This window comes from Passer domesticus, chromosome 8, assembly GCF_036417665.1.
Source record: "Passer domesticus isolate bPasDom1 chromosome 8, bPasDom1.hap1, whole genome shotgun sequence".
NCBI classification, from domain to species: Eukaryota; Metazoa; Chordata; class Aves; order Passeriformes; family Passeridae; genus Passer; species Passer domesticus.
The window spans coordinates 27,164,427-27,180,333 of record NC_087481.1 but is presented as its reverse complement, the minus strand read 5'-3'; the positions used below and the strand labels follow the sequence as shown (position 1 = coordinate 27,180,333).

General features: G+C 52.7%; 1 protein-coding gene across 1 annotated transcript; it reads right to left on the bottom strand.

The window, feature by feature from the left end:
* Nucleotides 1-12,985: 12,985 nt before the first annotated feature.
* DKK1 (dickkopf WNT signaling pathway inhibitor 1) lies at nucleotides 12,986-15,577 on the bottom strand. The gene is made up of 4 exons (XM_064429474.1): nucleotides 15,386-15,577; nucleotides 14,467-14,623; nucleotides 14,269-14,379; nucleotides 12,986-13,879 (listed from the first exon to the last, which is right to left on the bottom strand). The coding sequence occupies exons 1-4, from the start codon at nucleotides 15,575-15,577 to the stop codon at nucleotides 13,629-13,631; spliced, it is 711 nt and encodes a 236-aa protein (XP_064285544.1). The 3' UTR covers nucleotides 12,986-13,628.
* Between the last annotated feature and the right edge of the window lie 330 nt (nucleotides 15,578-15,907).

Here is a 15,907-nt window from a genome sequence, read left to right as displayed (position 1 = left end):
CCAATTCCACTGAAAAATTCAGGATTTAAACCATCCAGGCCACAGTGGTTTCTGGGACACTCTTGCCTAGAGGGAAATGAGGGAAGGCTGGCTGCAGGGACATGGCTTTGGGATTCCATTTCAGCCTCAGCACACCAAACACGCTGCAGTTTGTGTGGTCTCTTCCTCAGTGCAAGGTGGAAAAGCTTTCCTAGACAACTCCTGAGGTGCAGAAATGGGGATTGACACCTGGAATGTCCCTTCCAACAATGCATGTATTACGCTGGCATCCACTTGTTACTTTTACTTAAAAATATTGATATTTTTTCCCCCTAAATTGTCATGTTCTCCTCCAGTTAAGCCACAGTCACATGTACAAGACTAAGCTTGGGGATCATGGGACTACTGCAGGTGTTTGCTGGGGGTCTTGAGTTGGGAGGGAAAAGGTGGCTTGGAAATAAGGCCAGAATTCCCACATTCCCATATCCTAGTCCCATACCCTGGGAAAAAAAAAAAAAAAAACCAAAAAAAAACCAAAAAAAAAACCCAAAAAAAAAAAAAAAAAAAACCAACAAACAAACCACCAAACAGTGGATGCAGACAAGAGGAAAAGGGTCCTGGGGACCCACTACCAGGGAGCTGATCCAGAAAAATGTCAAGCAATTCCCAAGAGCTGCCAGGCACATACAACCCCCAGAAGTCCTTCCAGAATTCCCAAATAAACAGGGAAAGTTATTCCGAACCAAAACTAGGGATCAACCCGAACCAGCTCCCACCCTGTGTTATTTGCCTCCTGCTATGTTTAACTCCACATCCCAGATCTTCTTCCAGAACTTCTTGCTAGACAGCTCGGTAAATTTTTGCCAGTGAACCCTTGGAATCCATCTTTCTATCCCAGCCAAGCCTTGGAAAAGCTTTGGCCAGAGCAGAGTTGTGTTGGAAGCTTGGAATGGTGATTGGGCCATGGCTGGGGGTTGGTGCTCTCCCAAAAATGGAGCCCCTGTTTCCACCCTCCAGCTTCAAGGAATGGGAGATCATTCCAGAGGCTGATTGATGATCTCCACAATGTTGAGGAGGCCACTGTGTGCTGCTGCTTCAGGATGAGGCAGCAGAAACAGTTAAATGCAGGGAAAAATTAAAGGAATGACGATGGGAGAGGCTTGCTGGGAGCTGGAAGGAAAATGGAGTCTGGACTGGAGCAAATGAAGGAGTTCATGGGATACCTCTGACCTCTGCTCCTGGAGTTCTGCACCATGAGCTGAACCAGGAACCAAATCCAACCCAAAAAACCTTGTGGGGCCACCAGACTGGAGTTGAGGACGTGGAGCTGAACCCACCTGTGAAAGTCCCAAGGTGAGACCTCACCCCGAGCTGAAGGCAGATGTCACACAAACACACAAGTTCCTCGACATGCAACACCCAGGCCTCTTTTTTTGGGTCAATTTCCTTTAAAAAATACTCCATTTGAGTGCCTGTTTTGCCAGACTGCGAATCCTTTCAGCACACCAGGGCTGGTTCCTCGTTGGGGGATAACCACAAGCCAATTAGAAGTTAAATTGTTGAGCACTCTGCATCTAATTGAAGTCTCTCCCTTCTGCCCACTATTTTTAGTGCTTGGCCCAAGCTGCAGCTCCACGTAGGGTATAATCATGTTTATTTAAGAGCCATGTGTACCTCAGTGAGAAAAAAAAAATACAGCAGGCAGAGCTGTTTTTTTTACCAAATATACATGGGTGGGTGGTAGAGGTCAGGTCTAGACTGCTCTGTGTCTCTTGCTGTCCCCCTCTCCCATCAGGACACATCCTTTTCACCCCAAAACCATGCCTGAAATACGTTCATTCCACTTGAAATGCATTTCCCCTGCTCTTTTATTGTCATATATTGCCATCTCTAATATTTTCTTCATCCTCTGCTATGTGCAGAGCAGTGACAAGAGATTCTGGTTGTGCTGGAGCAAATAAAGGGGCAACAGAAAATAAAAAAACTGGGGAAGGTGCTGTGAGTCAGCCCTTAGCAGCCTCCTCTCTTCCCAGGGCAGTTTGGGGGTGGGAAAGGGGATTGGGAATGATCCCAGGAATCTAAGAAATTATTCCAAGGGCAACAACAAAGTCATCAGGTTGGAGTTTCTGGGAGGCTTCCAGCAAGGGGAACGGAGAAAATGGTTATTTGTCAGGAGTTGTCCATGTCTGGGCTCTAAAGACTGGTGAGACTGGGATGAGACAAACTCAGAATCCTGAAAATGAAGAAAGTTTTGTCTGTGCTTGATGAGCCAAGAAGGGTGGAAGGCAAAAGAAGGACATGGAACAAAATTCCATCAAAAATAGAAGAATAGGACTTTTCCAGCAGCTTTTCAAATGGTCACTGACTTGTTCAGCCTGGAGGAGACTGAGGGGAGACATCTTTGGGGTATTCAACATCCTCCCATGGGCAGCTCTGATCCCTGCTCTCTGGGACAGGGACAGCACCCAGGGAATGGCTGGAGCTGAGCCAGGAGGGTTTAGGTTGGATTTCAGGGAAAGGTTCTTCCCCCAGAGGTGCTGGGCACTGCCCAGGCTCCCCAGGGAATGGGCACAGCCCCGAGGCTGCCAGAGATCCAGGAGAGCTTGGACACTGCTCCAGGGATGCCCAGGGTGGGATTGATGGGGGTTTGTGGACTGGATGATCCCTGTGGGTCCTTTCCATGGCTCTGTGACCATAAAGGGTCGAGAGGGGTCATTGGGGCAGAGCAGGGAAAGTCACAATCCCAGGGATGCGTGCTGGGATCCAGAGTGGAGGGGAGCAGACTCCAGACGTGAAGCTCAGCCTGGAGAGTGAGGGAGGGAGAGCCCAGACCCACAGAGGTTGCAACAGAAGCTCTGGCTCTGACTAAACACCACCCAGCTATCCTAGTAAAGATAAGGAGGGAGATAAGGGAGCCAACTGTGCCTTAAAAAGCTCTGTCTGTACCACCAGTGCTCCCAGTGACCTCATCATCTTCTTTCCCTCAAACACCCCAAGGAAATAAACAAAAACAAAGGCCCAGCAGGATCCCCTGCTCTCCTTGTTCTTGGCAAAATCTGATTTTTCTTACTCAGCTCTGTTTTATCTAAACCTGGGGAACAGCTCATGTGCACACCAAGTCACACTGGGAAGAAAATAGTGGGGTTTTTATTTTTCTTCAGGAATTTTGCTTATATTCCAGTTTCTCATCCCAGAAAGGATTTGAGTTTGTATCAGTGAGAAGCCATAAAATTTATTTTTAAGAATTCCCACACTGATTTATCTTATTTCAGCAGCCCTGCAAAACAAAGTCAGTACTAAACCAAATTCAGAGCCCTTCCTGAACTACAGACCTGGAAAGATCCACCTCAGAACTTCTCCTGAATGGAGAAACACATGGTCCTTATCTTGTTACACAGAATTAGATGTGAAGTTCCCAGTGTTGATTTGAAAGTGATTAAAACTGTAGTTACAAGGAGGAAATTAAAACTGAAATATGTGCAAAAGTGATGGTCTGAAGCTCAACAGGATTTAAGGGATCAACTAAAAAATTGAGGTTGAGTTTCTCCTGGAAAATACATTTATCTTATCAAAGCCAGTGTGGGCTGCAGTCTTCCCATTCTAATGACAGTGAAGGTTCTGAATTAGGCTGGAAAAGGTGCTCAGGTCTAAGGGTTCATGGCAACACTGAAAACTTCAGCTTTGAAAACTCTTGCTTTACTAATTTTTTTATTTAATTACACACACAGCTTAAGAGAGAGGCAGATCTAAGGAAGGATCGAGGTGCCCAGGTAAGAAGAGCCTGGTTCTCTCAGCCATTTCTGACACAAGAGGTTGAAATTCACCATCAGGAGCACAAATCCATCTCCATGGGGTACCAAAACCCTCCTGGGAGCTGGGGGATGCAGCAGGGCACGTCACCACCCCCCGGGCCATGTGAACAGCACTCTGTGCTCCATCAGGGGCAGAACTTGGCCCTTTCCCAAGGCCAGGAAGTTCAGCAGTGCAGAGACGTGATCTGTAGGCAGCAAAAATGGGAAAAAAATCCCAGCCAGTACCTGGGGTTGCTCAACAGCATGAAATCTTGGCGCCAGGCGGCTCCAGAGCTTGGGGTGGTCACCCCTCCTTTGCTGCCACTTGGGTCACAAAGAGTGACCTCCAGGGTAGCACCCAGCTGCATATTCCACAGGGAAGTCAGCCTTTAAGGAGCAGTGAAACCTGGGAGAAGGTCAGCAGAGGGAAATGGTGTTCTTCAGTGCAGCTCAGCGCTCTTAGGGCATTTTAAAATAAAAATAACTACTCATAAACCAAACAGGATATAAACAAATCCATGGAGGTGGTAGTAGGATAATAGGAACCCTACTAGAATTCCTTCCCTGGGTCCCTGTGTCCAAGGCCAGGCTGGATGGGGCTTGGAGCAGCCTGGGACAGTGGAAGGTGTCTCTGCCCATGGCAGGGTGACACTGGGTGGGATTTAAGGTCCCTGCCACCCAAACCTTTCCATGATTGGTTCCTTGCTCCCAGTTGTCAAAGCCCCTCCAAAAACTGAACCCAGAACAATCTTGATGGGTTTTTAAAGGAATCCAAACAGGTCGGCTGGGAGCCTCTTTTCCCAATGCAATGCTTTGGCCAACAATTAAATGTTTTGGGGTTTCTTTTTAAGAACACACAATCTCTAAACCAAAATTATTATAAGAGAAAATTTTAAACACATGGGACATGAACTGAAAAAAAAGGGATTTCCCTCCCTGTTGATCACTCTGGCTGATTTTGGTTTCAAACTAAAACCAGGGAATTGCTGAAAGGGTTTTTCCAGGAACCCATCCCACCTCTCCATGCCAGTGTCTCCTCTTATCTTGGTGGGACCCCTGCAGCCCCTGCCAGCTTTCAGTGACGTGGAACTGGTGCTGTCTCCAGCTCCTGAGTTCCTGGGACAGCAGAAAATCCTACAGCAGGGGTTAAAATACAGCAACAATTTGGGTACAAAGGCTTCCCTTTGGCATTCCTGCTGCTTCCTGGTGGCTCAGACAGGCCAGCTCCTGCCAGTGGGCACTGCCAGCCTTCTGATGGAATTCATGCCTGCTTGGGCAAAGGATCCAGCTCTGGAGTGGCATTACCTGGGAGGAGAGGAGATCACTGGCACAGGGACAGGTTTCATGGTGTCCCAAGTCTCCATCTGCCTGACCAAGGAGCTGGAAGATAACACAAGGGGACAAAATACTTCAATATTGTCCATAATAGTGCCTGGCCTTGAGAGGGAAATTCCATCTTGCATGAATAAACCTCCTCTAAAAGCTCCTTAAATGCTCTGGGACAATGCTGGGGTTGAGCAGGAGCATTGAGGGAATGAAAGTGTTGATCTCACCAAGCCTGGGGGCAGAGAGGTTGGGCTCAGCCAGGATCATTAAAATCAGGTTGGAAAAAACTTTCAGGATCATGGAGTCCCAGCTGTGCCCCATGCCCACCTTGTCCCCAGCCCAGAGCACTGAGTGCCACCTCCAGCCCTTCCTTGGACACCTCCAAGGATGGGCACTCTGCCACAACCCCTCCAAGGACTGACCACCCTTTCCAGGAAGGAATTATTGATGGGAACACCCCAAAAACCCTGACAGCTTGAAAACCGAAAAGCCGAAAGTATTTGTGGCTTCAGCTGAAAACTCCAAGTCCGCGACCTCCAGTGGTCCCTGTGGATGGCAGTGGAACAAACCCCTGGCAGGACACAGCTCCAGGCTCTCCCCTCACCTCCTCCCCGAGGAGGGTGGTGGTGTGCGAGGAGCAGGGCTCCAAACAGGGGCGAGGCCTGGGCTGCACTGCGGCGGCCATGGCTCATGGCTGCCGGGCTAGGCCGGGCTAGGCCGCGGCAGCAGAGCTGCGCTCCTGCTCGCTCATTTATGGGCAGGCAGCGCCGCTGGCTCAGCCCCAAACCCGCTGGGGGACAGGGCAGGGGCGGCCAAGCCACCGGGAGAGGCAGGGAGAGGCTCAGCCTCGGGGAGGATGGGCGGCTTGGGGTGCCCCACACCTGCACGGGCCTGCTCACACACCTGGGGGACAACCCAAACTACCAGGGACATCCTCATGCACCTTGGGGTGCCCCAAAACCACCAGGGACAGCCTCACACACCTTGGGGTACCCCAAAACCACCAGGGACAGCCTCACGCACCTTGGGGTGCCCCAAAACCACCAGGGACAGCCTCACACACCTTGGGGTGCCCCAAAACCACCAGGAGCAGCCTCACACAGCTTGGGGTGCCCCAAAACCAGCAGGAACAGCCTCACACACCTTGGGGTGCTCCAAAACCACCAGGGACCTCCTCACACAGCATGGGGTGCCCCAAAACCACCAGGGACAGCCTCACACACCTTGGGGTGCTCCAAAACCACCAGGGACCTCCTCACACACCTGGGGGACACCCCAAACCACCAGGGACATCCTCACACACCTTGGGGTGCCCCAAAACCACCAGGAGCAGCCTCACACAGCTTGGGGTGCCCCAAAACCACCAGGGACAGCCTCACACACCTTGGGGTGCCCCAAAATCACCAGGAGCAGCCTCACACACCTTGGGGTGCTCCAAAACATCAGGGACATCCTCACACACACCTGCGGAGCACCCCAAACCACCAGGGGCAACCTCACACAGCTTGGGGCCACCCTGTTGTCCCCACACCTGCAGGGACCTCCTGACACACCTTGGGGTGTCCCAAACCTGCAGAGACTGCCTTACACAGCTTGGGGAACACCCCAAACCACCACGGGCAGCCTCACACACCTTGGGGTCACCCCCAAAACAACAGGGACAGCCTCACACACTTTGGGGTGCCCTAAAACATCAGGGACATCCTCACACACACCTGGGGGACACCCGAAAGAAACAGGGACATCCTCACGCACCTTGGGGTTACCCCAAACCTGTAGGGACATTCTCACACAGTTTGGGGTGCCCCAAAACCACCGGGGACAGCCTCACACACCTGGGGGACACCCCAAAGAAACAGGGACCTGCTCACATGCCTTGGGGCCACCCTACACCTGCAGGGACCTCCTCACATGCCTTGGGGTGCCCCAAACCTTCAGAGATGGCCTCACACAGTTTGGGGTCACCCCAAAACACCAGGGACCTCCTCACACACACCTGGGAACCACCCCAAAGAAACAAAGAACAAACCTTGGGGATGCCCAAAATCAGCAAGGACCTGCTCACACACCTTGGGGCCACCCCAAACTTTGAAACCATCCCCATTCAATGGAGAGATGCTAAATTAAATTAAATTCAAATCAACATGGTTGGGATTTATTGTTCTTTGTGTGGATTTAGGTGTTCAGATATAGAAGGGTGAGGTCTGAGACTTCCAGGATTGTACAACTTCTCCCCAGACAGGGAAGTTGACATTTTCAAGGGTCACCTGCACTGGTGATGAAGCTACAAAACCCCCCATAAATTAATGGAAAATAGAGAATTAAAGGAAGATCAATTCTGTATAGAAATACTTTCATTTGTGGCTCTCAGGATTAATTTAAAAAAAAAAAAGAGAAAGGGAAACAATCATGGAATGTGTCCTTCAACACTTTGCCCTCCTGTTCATGCCATAAAAATCCATACCTGGGATGGAAAAAACCTTAAAAATCATCTAATTCTTTAGTGATTGATGGTGGCATTGGTGTATTTTAAACCCAATTCCATAAGCCCCAGAAATATTAAGCCAGGCACAATAAAATCAAATTTTTCAATTTTTGAAATTTTTATCAAATATTTTGATAAAAATATTTTAATCAAATATTTTATACCAATTATTGATATCAAATATCAAAGACAAGAGGGGATTGAGAACCTGTCCTGCCACAGGAAGATGGATCTGAGAGATCATTTCAACCCCTGCCATGGGCAGGGACACTTCCCACCAGAAAAATCTCTTATTCCTCTGAAAATCAGCATCTTCGACCAATGATGTGTTTCAGAGGAGGGTTTAGTTTAAAATTATATATAAATAATATAGATAAATAAATAAAATATATAGAAATAGTATTAAAATATTAAAATTATAGATAAATAAATAAAGACCAACACTTCCCTGTGGATCTGACAGCAGCCCTGCTCAGTGAAGGATCACCTTCTCAACAAGGCCTTAAGGAGCCAGCATCCAAGAAAAACTAAATTAATAATTAAATAAACCCTCCCGCATCTGCAGACACTTCCCGAATGATCCTTCCCAGTGCCCATAACCAGTGTTTAGAGATTGCCTAGCCAACAATCCCCCCAAAATTTCTGCCTTCCATGAATTTCCCTTGTCCTCAAGTGACTCCAGCCAAGAGATTTATTTGTGGCCCCCAGCTGCCCAACCTGGGTTTGTTCTGAGCTGGGCACTCCAGCTCCTCCTTGCATTGGGAAGGACAAAAATAACCCTCAGGCACGTCCTGAGCATTGTTTACAGCCTCCCAGACCTCTCCTGCCCTCCCTTTGGCACCTGGCAGTTGCCACATTTTCCTGGGAACATGCTCCCACCTCCTCATCTCATGTTTTCCACAGTCCTGTGCTTCTGGAGCTGCAGTATTTTCTGAGTTGAAATATTTTCTGAGTTGCCTGCCTGGATTTTGATTGGATTGGAGCCTTAATGACTCCGTGATTATTTTTCCCCCCAGATTTATCTATCCTGACTCTGTGTCACCTATGGATTTAATATTAAAAAGCAAAATAAAAGGTGATTAAAGCTGCAAAGCCCAAAGGCCAGCCTTGGAGGAGGCATCACTCCCTCCTTCCACCACAGCAACAACCCTTTTTTCTCAATTATGTAAAAAATGTTATGGCCTGCTCCCAGTTATATATATATATATATATATATATATATATATATAAAGGAGAATACTTTGGGGGTTTTGCAGCAACTTCACCCCTTTCCTTGTGCCCTCCTCAAACCCCTCCTGGATTGGCACAGCGCCCCATCCATCCATCCATCCATCCATCCATCCATCCATCCATCCATCCATCCATCCATCCATCCATCCATCCATCCATCCATCCATCCATCCCTTTCCTCACCCCACACCTGGGATTTGGGGGAAATCCCTGCCGGAGCTTAAAGCTCCCTCGCAGCCGAGCCAAGCCTTTCATCGGGCCGTGCCCATTTAAATGCTGATGGTCTTAATTCTCCCAAAAATCACCTGCTAATGGGTCCCCTCCCTCCGCCGGGGCTGGATTAGAAGCTGTGCCCTCCTTAATATCCCGGTTATCCTCACCCCCTCTTAAGGTGTTAATTAGGGACACAAGTCAGGCACTGAGGGAGGGAAAACAAAGCTACTTGAGAGAGGTGGGAGAAAAAAAAAAAAGAAGGGAAAAAAGGAATAAACATCCCTTTGGATTAGCGGGGATGCGTTTGAAGGAGCGCAGGGCATGGGGAAGCCGCACCTGGACCACCTGGATGCTCCGCTTCCCCTCCCGAGGGAGATCAAGGTTTGCTCGGCCGAGCCCGCAGTTGAAAGGCTGGGGACAAAGAGCAGCTCCAGCAGGTGGGTGAACTGCCCCCCACCAGAAAAAGCCGGCCCCAAATAAAGGGAAAACAAACCCCAAAACCACCCCAAAGCCTTGCGTGTTGCGTTACAGCCACAAAGGTTTCCACCCGCTGCCTGTGTTTCATCTTCCCGAGCCGAAAGGGGCAGGGCTCTGCTCCGTGTCAGGAGAGGTGAGGATAAAAACAACGGGGATTTTTCCCTTTTAATGCCTGTGGGGAGATGTAAGGGGGTTTGTAACCCTTTCTTGCGCCGTGTGAGGTTTTGTAACTCACACGAGCGTTTTTAGGGACGTTTAGTTTAAAATGTCGTGTGAAGATCAGTGGAAGAGAGGAGGGTGTGACCATCGGCTCGAAACAATTATTAAAAAAATAAAAAGGGAGTTTTTGTGCAACAGCTTGGGGTGGAAGTTGTTTCTGAAAGAACTCAGGAAGACAATGAGAAGAAAATAGGATTTGCTTCCCTGAAATCTCCCCAGATGACAGCAAAACCTGCTCTGTGTCCCATCCTCCCTCCTTGGAAGTTTAATTCCTTTGTGCCAGACTGTCCCCGAGTGCAGCAGAGAGGGGACTTCTGATGATCCACCTCCTCAGAATCTGCATCCACAGCACAGGAAAATCAGTGCAGGAAAACCATGGGGGGATTCAAATTTCCCTCCAAACCATCCGCGTGTAGACAGCCACTGGAGTCCTGGGGCTGGGATGCTGCTTTAGGATTTTTAGCTGAGAGGTGCAGAGGAAGAGTCCAGAAAGGGCTGAAAGACCCCAGAGCTGCTTCTACCACCTAAAGGAGCTCCAAGAGAGCTAGAGAGGGATTTTGGGGTGACAGAACGAGTAAGAATGGCTTCAAACTGACAGCTGGCAGGGCTAAATGGGATATTGAGCAGGAATTGTTCCCTGGCAGGGTGGGCAGGCCCTGGCACAGGGTGCCCAGAGCAGCTGTGGCTGCCCCTGGATCCCTGGCAGTGCCCAAGGCCAGGCTGGAGCAGCCTGGGACAGTGGAAGGTGTCCCTGTCCAGCAGAAGCCGTTGTAATAGTGCCTGGCCTTGACTGAGGAAAATCATCTTGCATGAATAAACCTCCTCTAAAAGCCCCATAAATGCTCTGGGGCAATGCTGGAGTTGAGCAGGAGCATTGAGGGAATGAAATGTTGGTCCCACCAAGCCTAGGAACAGTGAGGTTGGGCTCAGCCAGAATCATTAAGCTGCTTTACAGATTTCTATGATTATAAATATTAATATTGAACTTCCCAGAACTTTGTTGAAGCTCTTCCAGCCCTAAAAGCAAGAGCAGTGAGTACACCAGAGGTGGCAAAGCTCTTCATCCACCAAAACCTGCTTATTTTATTGACTCTCCTTTTGCTTAGGAAAAAGGGGGCTTTCCCATCTTTTTGGTGGGAAAAAAATTCAATTAGACTGGTGGGGAAGTGGATCCTGAGGTGCCTTTCCCAGCTGGGCTCTCTGGTTTGTGTGTCAGGAGCTGAAGGCTGGGGTTTCTCCCTGCCTTCCCTCTGGATCAGAGCAGGAGACCCAGACAGGACACACCAACCAGTCCAGACTCAGAGGCTCCACACATTCCATTTTTTCCCAAGTTTTATATTTTCTACTTCCCACAGGTCTTTTGTTGTTGTTGTTGTTGTTACTGGGTTGGTTTGGGGCTTGCAAGGAATTCATCCAGGCATTTCTGATAAGGAGAATCTGTCACTGTGGGGAGGGATCCAGGAGGGACCTTGGTGATGTCACCTGCTCATTCCTCAGGGAATGCCACTGCCACCCACCCACCTTTCCCCTGGGAAAGGGGAACATGGGCAGCCTTTGCTTCTGCCTCCCTGTGACCACATTTCCAGGGCTCAGGGGCTGTTTATCCCCATTCCTCAGCTGCTGGAGGAAAGTTTTGACTTCCCAGGATGATGCAGACCCCGAGTGGGTTCAGGTTTTGGGGACAGAACGATGCTCAGGGCCAAGGGAAGGCTGAAATCCCTCCCTTCAGAAACAACTTTTGTTTAATATTAACAGACACAGGGTCATATTCTCATTTTTTTTCCCCTAAGGGATGTTACTAAATAAAATTTCTTGGATTTACCTAAAGAACAAACCCTGAAAGTCCAAAAGGGGCAGAAATGGGAAGAGATCCTGACTGCAGATGTGGTGAGGGGTGAGAGGAGGGAATAAAACCCATCAAAACCTTTGTTTTTGTGGAATCTATCCATGAAATCAATGATTCTGGAGATGTCTGTGGTAGCATCCATCCTACTGGGCGCAGACCACGGGATACAGATGCAACCAGGGCTGACCTAAGCTCCTCTTGCCTCAGAATGGCTGCTACAAATGCTCTTTTTTTCCTTCTCCAGGCTGGGAAAGTGAAAAATGTCAAGGCACAATAAGCAAGGACAGGTGTGGAGATTGCCAACCTGAACAAAATGAAAGAGGGTGGAGGACAAAGATGTACCCAAGAGAGCAAGAAATGGTGTTTAATGCCCCACAAGGGTCTTTTTCCCTGCCTGCAGAGGTGTCAAAGCTGTGCTGGTCCCTCTCACTCTCTGGAGAAAAAGCCCTGACCCTAATGACAGTGGGTTCAATGTCCTAGGGATAAAATATGACACTGTTCATGACAGATTTGAACCCATCTGAACAGTTCCTGGTGCTTTTCTTAGCCAGGTCCCTTCATTGCCCCAGTGCCACTGACTCCTAGTCATAATTATGATAATTAAATAATTATATTATTATGTATGTTGTGCAATCTTTTAAAATTCTTTTAGGCATGATTTTAAAAAGTGCTTCAAACCACTCTTTTATTATTATTGTCTTTATTATAAAATAATTGTTTATTTGATTTTCACAGCCTGGAATGGTGATTCAGGCACTAAACTCCAGCCTCTGAGTCAGGAACTCTTTCAGGGGCTGCTTCAACCCCCAGCTCGTGTTGTGACTCCAGTAAAAGCTGCTCCAGAGAGACTTAAAGGGTGGATTCAGGTGGTTTAAGGACCGTCAGTGTTCTACCCTCCAGTCTGGGGGAGTTTGGGCTGTTCTTAGCCAATTCCAAGAGCTGGAAGGAAGCTGGAATGATCTTTCCCTGGGGCTGCTCTCCCTCCTTTACATTTCCTGTGCCCGTGGCCTTGGTTCAGCACCACCCGGCACTGCCGGAGCTGCAGTGGGGCTGGTATTCCACAATCCCATGTTCTCAGGGAATTAAACCGCTAAAGAGGCAGCACCAACCCCAAAGGCACGGAACACCCACGAGCAGGCAGCATTTAAGGGATGCTCCCCTACACGGCGCCCTCGGAGCCCCCCAGGGACGTGCTGGGTTTGGGATGGGGTGCAAAGCGCTTTTGAGGTGTGCAGGAAAGGCTCCACCGTGATTTTGCATCCCAAACCCCTTCCCCAGATTGCAGGGATGCACCTGCAGCCCCACGATCCCCACTCAGAACCACCTGAAGCAGGGGGGCAGCTAAAGGTGTGGGGGAAAATGTGTGCGCGCAGCTTTCCCTCCCTCCAAGCCATCCCGAAAGCCTGAAGAGCCACAAAATGAAGGGAAAAATAAATCTTTATTCTGCATGTGAGCGGTCGAGACCGGCAGCGCCCGTGGCTGGTCCAGCACAGCCCCTCCGGTGATCCCTCACTCCCTCCTCCCTCCCAAAACCAGGGAGAGGGATTCTGCTGCAAGCTGCCCTTCCCAGAGCCCCAACCGCGATCCCTCTCCTCAGTTTGGCGGCCAGAGGGCATCAGTGGCGACCGCGGAATTCCTGAAAAGCAGCTGGATGAGCAGTGCCGACCCATCCCATTCCCATGGGATGCTGGGGATGGACCCCCCGCCCCCGTCTCTCCTCCCCCGGGCAGCGCGGGGTGAATTTAAGGAGTTTATTCGCTCGCACGCAGCCGGTGGCATCCCTTCGAGCCAGAACGAAAAACCCAGTGTGTACAAAGTCACAGTCACGGCTTGGAGAGCCCCGGGAAACACGAAATAACCCATCAGAAGCCATTAAAAGTCAGTCGTTCAAAGTCCCGGCGTTATGTACAGCTAAGTGCCAGCTCGAGTATTCACAACACAGTAACGTACTGCAAGAAGAAGTCGCTTAGGAGAAGTTCCCTTGAGAAACAACCTTCGCTCCGGCGGGGCCGGAGTCTGCCGCCCGTCCGTCCGTCCGTCTGTCCGTCCGTCCGCGCGTCGCTCAGTGCCGCTGGCACGTGTGCAGGCGGGACGCGTCGGCGGGGCCGTGCTCCCGCTGCAGGCGACACGCCAGCCCCTCGGCGCACTGGCAGCGCTGGAAGATCTCCAGGCCGTGCGAGCCTTTCCGCCGGTGCCGGGTACACACCTGGCCCTCCCGCAGCACCGGCTTGCAGATCTTGGACCAGAAGTGGCGGGCGCAGCACAGCCCGGCCGCGCAGTCCGACGAGCGCAGGCAGAAGTCGCCCTCCTCGCCTGCGTGGGGACAGCGAGGGGGTGCTCAGCGGGGCGGCGGGGGACACCGGGGGGACATCGCTCGTGGGGCAGGGTGGGCAGCCCGGGCTTGGCTTCTGGAATTAGCGGGGCTGGGGGGCATCCCGGAGAGATCCCACAGGGGACAGGAGGGAAAGGGAGGCATCCCCAGTGATCCCACGGGGGATGAAGGGGCAGGATGGGCATCCCGAGTGATCCCACGGGGGACAGCAGGGAAGGATGGGCATCCCGAGTGATGCCACGGGGGATAAAGGGAAGGATGGGCATCCCGGACAGATCTCAGGGCAGGCGGGCAGCTCGGACTGGCGCGCAGGGGACAACAGGGAAAGATGACAGCCTCGGGCGGGACAGCGCGGTGACAGCAGCCTCACCTTTAGCAGTGGGGAGCCAGGCGGGAGCGGGCGTCCGTCGGGACAGCGCCTCCGTGCCCGTCTCGTCCAGCTCGGCCGCTCCGTGGGGCGGCTCCAGGGGAGTGCAGAGACCTGCGGGGGCAGCGGGGCGGCTGTCAGCCACGCGTGGGACCCCGGCCCGTCCCGCGGCCCCCAGCCCCAGCTGTCCCCTGCTCTCACCGTTGCTGCAGACCATGCCGGGGCAGCACATGGCATCGCGCAGGCAGCGCTTGCGGCGCCGCCGGCAGCCGAGGCACAGCGGGGCCCCCCCGCCGCGGGCCGCCCCCCCGCAGAACTCCTCGGGGCCGCAGTCCTCGTCCTCGGCGCACGGGAAAGGCTGGGGGACACAGAGGAGGCGGCGGGATCAGCGGGGCCGACGCTGACATCCCCGAGTGTCACCTCTCTCCATCCCCGGTGCGCTCCCTCTCCAATGCCCGGCGCGACCGCTCCATCCATCCCCCGTGTGACACTCCCTGCCTCCACCCCCGTCCCCGGTGTCCCCTCCATCCCCGAGGTGTCCCCGCTCCATCCGGTGTGTCTGTGTCCCCATCACCCGGTGCGCCCCTGTCCTCCATGCCCGGAGTGTCCCTCCATCCCCTGGGCAGCCCGCCCATCCATCCATCCATCCATCCATCCATCCATCCATCCATCCATCCATCCATCCATCCATCCATCCATCCATCCATCCATCCATCCATCCATCCGCACTGTGTCCCCGCTCTTCTATCCCTTCCATCAGCGGCATCCCCTCCATCCCTTCTGTCCCCTACTCCATCTCGCGGCGTGGGTGTCCTCATTCCCGATGTCCCACCCACCCTTCATCCCAAATGTGTCCCTCAACTCCATTCCCGACGGCTCCCCGATGTGTGTCCTTCTATTCCCGGTGTGTGTCCCCCTCTATCCCCGGTGTGTGTCCCCTCTCCATCCCCCGGTGTGTGTCCCTCTATTCCCGGTGTGTGTCCCCATCCATCCCCCGGTGTGTGTCCCTCTATTCCCGGTGTGTGTCCCCATCCATCCCCCGGTGTGCGTCCCTCTATTCCCGGTGTCTGTCCCCTCTCCATCCCCGGTGTCCCGCCGCTCCATCCATGCTCTCTCCTACCTGTCGGGTGGCGGCCGGCGGGGCCTTATTGCTGCCGTCGAAATGGGGTGCGGGGGCGGCGCTGGCCTCGGCCGCCCCGCCCGGGGGGGGTCCCTTGATGGCGTTGGAGCTGAGGGCACCCCCGGGAGCCGCCGCCCGCCCCGCCGGGGCCGCGCAGCTCAGCGCCGCCAGCAGCGCCACCAGCCCCCGCATCCTGGTGCCTCCCGTGCCCGCAGAGTCCCCGAGCAGCAGCACCGAGCCGCGAGCAGCGGCTCCTGCGCTCCTCCGCCGCCTTTATACCCCCGGGGCTGCCTCCTGCCCGCCCCCTCGGGGCGGGGGGCCCGCCGGCTGGGATTTCAAAGCGTTCCCGGGGGGGGCTGTGCCCATGAGCCCCCAAAACCGCCCCCACCCCGCCCCGAGGGCTCCCACATTGGTCGGGAGGGGGTTTCGCAAGGGCGAGGGCAGACCCCCCCCCCCCCCCCCCCCACACACACCCGGCATCCCCCCCCGGCATCCCCCGCCCCAGATGCTCCGCACTCCCCG

What these genes read in the sequence shown, in the direction of transcription:
- DKK1 (XM_064429474.1), bottom strand. Translation starts at nt 15,577, where the DNA reads ATGCGGGGGCTGGTGGCGCTGCTGGCGGCGCTGAGCTGCGCGGCCCCG. An exon ending in CGCCGGCCGCCACCCGACAG is followed by an intron (nt 14,624 to 15,385) that starts GTAGGAGAGAGC and finishes TGTGTCCCCCAG; the next exon opens with CCTTTCCCGTGCGCCGAGGA. An exon ending in CTGGCTCCCCACTGCTAAAG is followed by an intron (nt 13,880 to 14,268) that starts GTGAGGCTGCTG and finishes GTCCCCACGCAG; the next exon opens with GCGAGGAGGGCGACTTCTGC.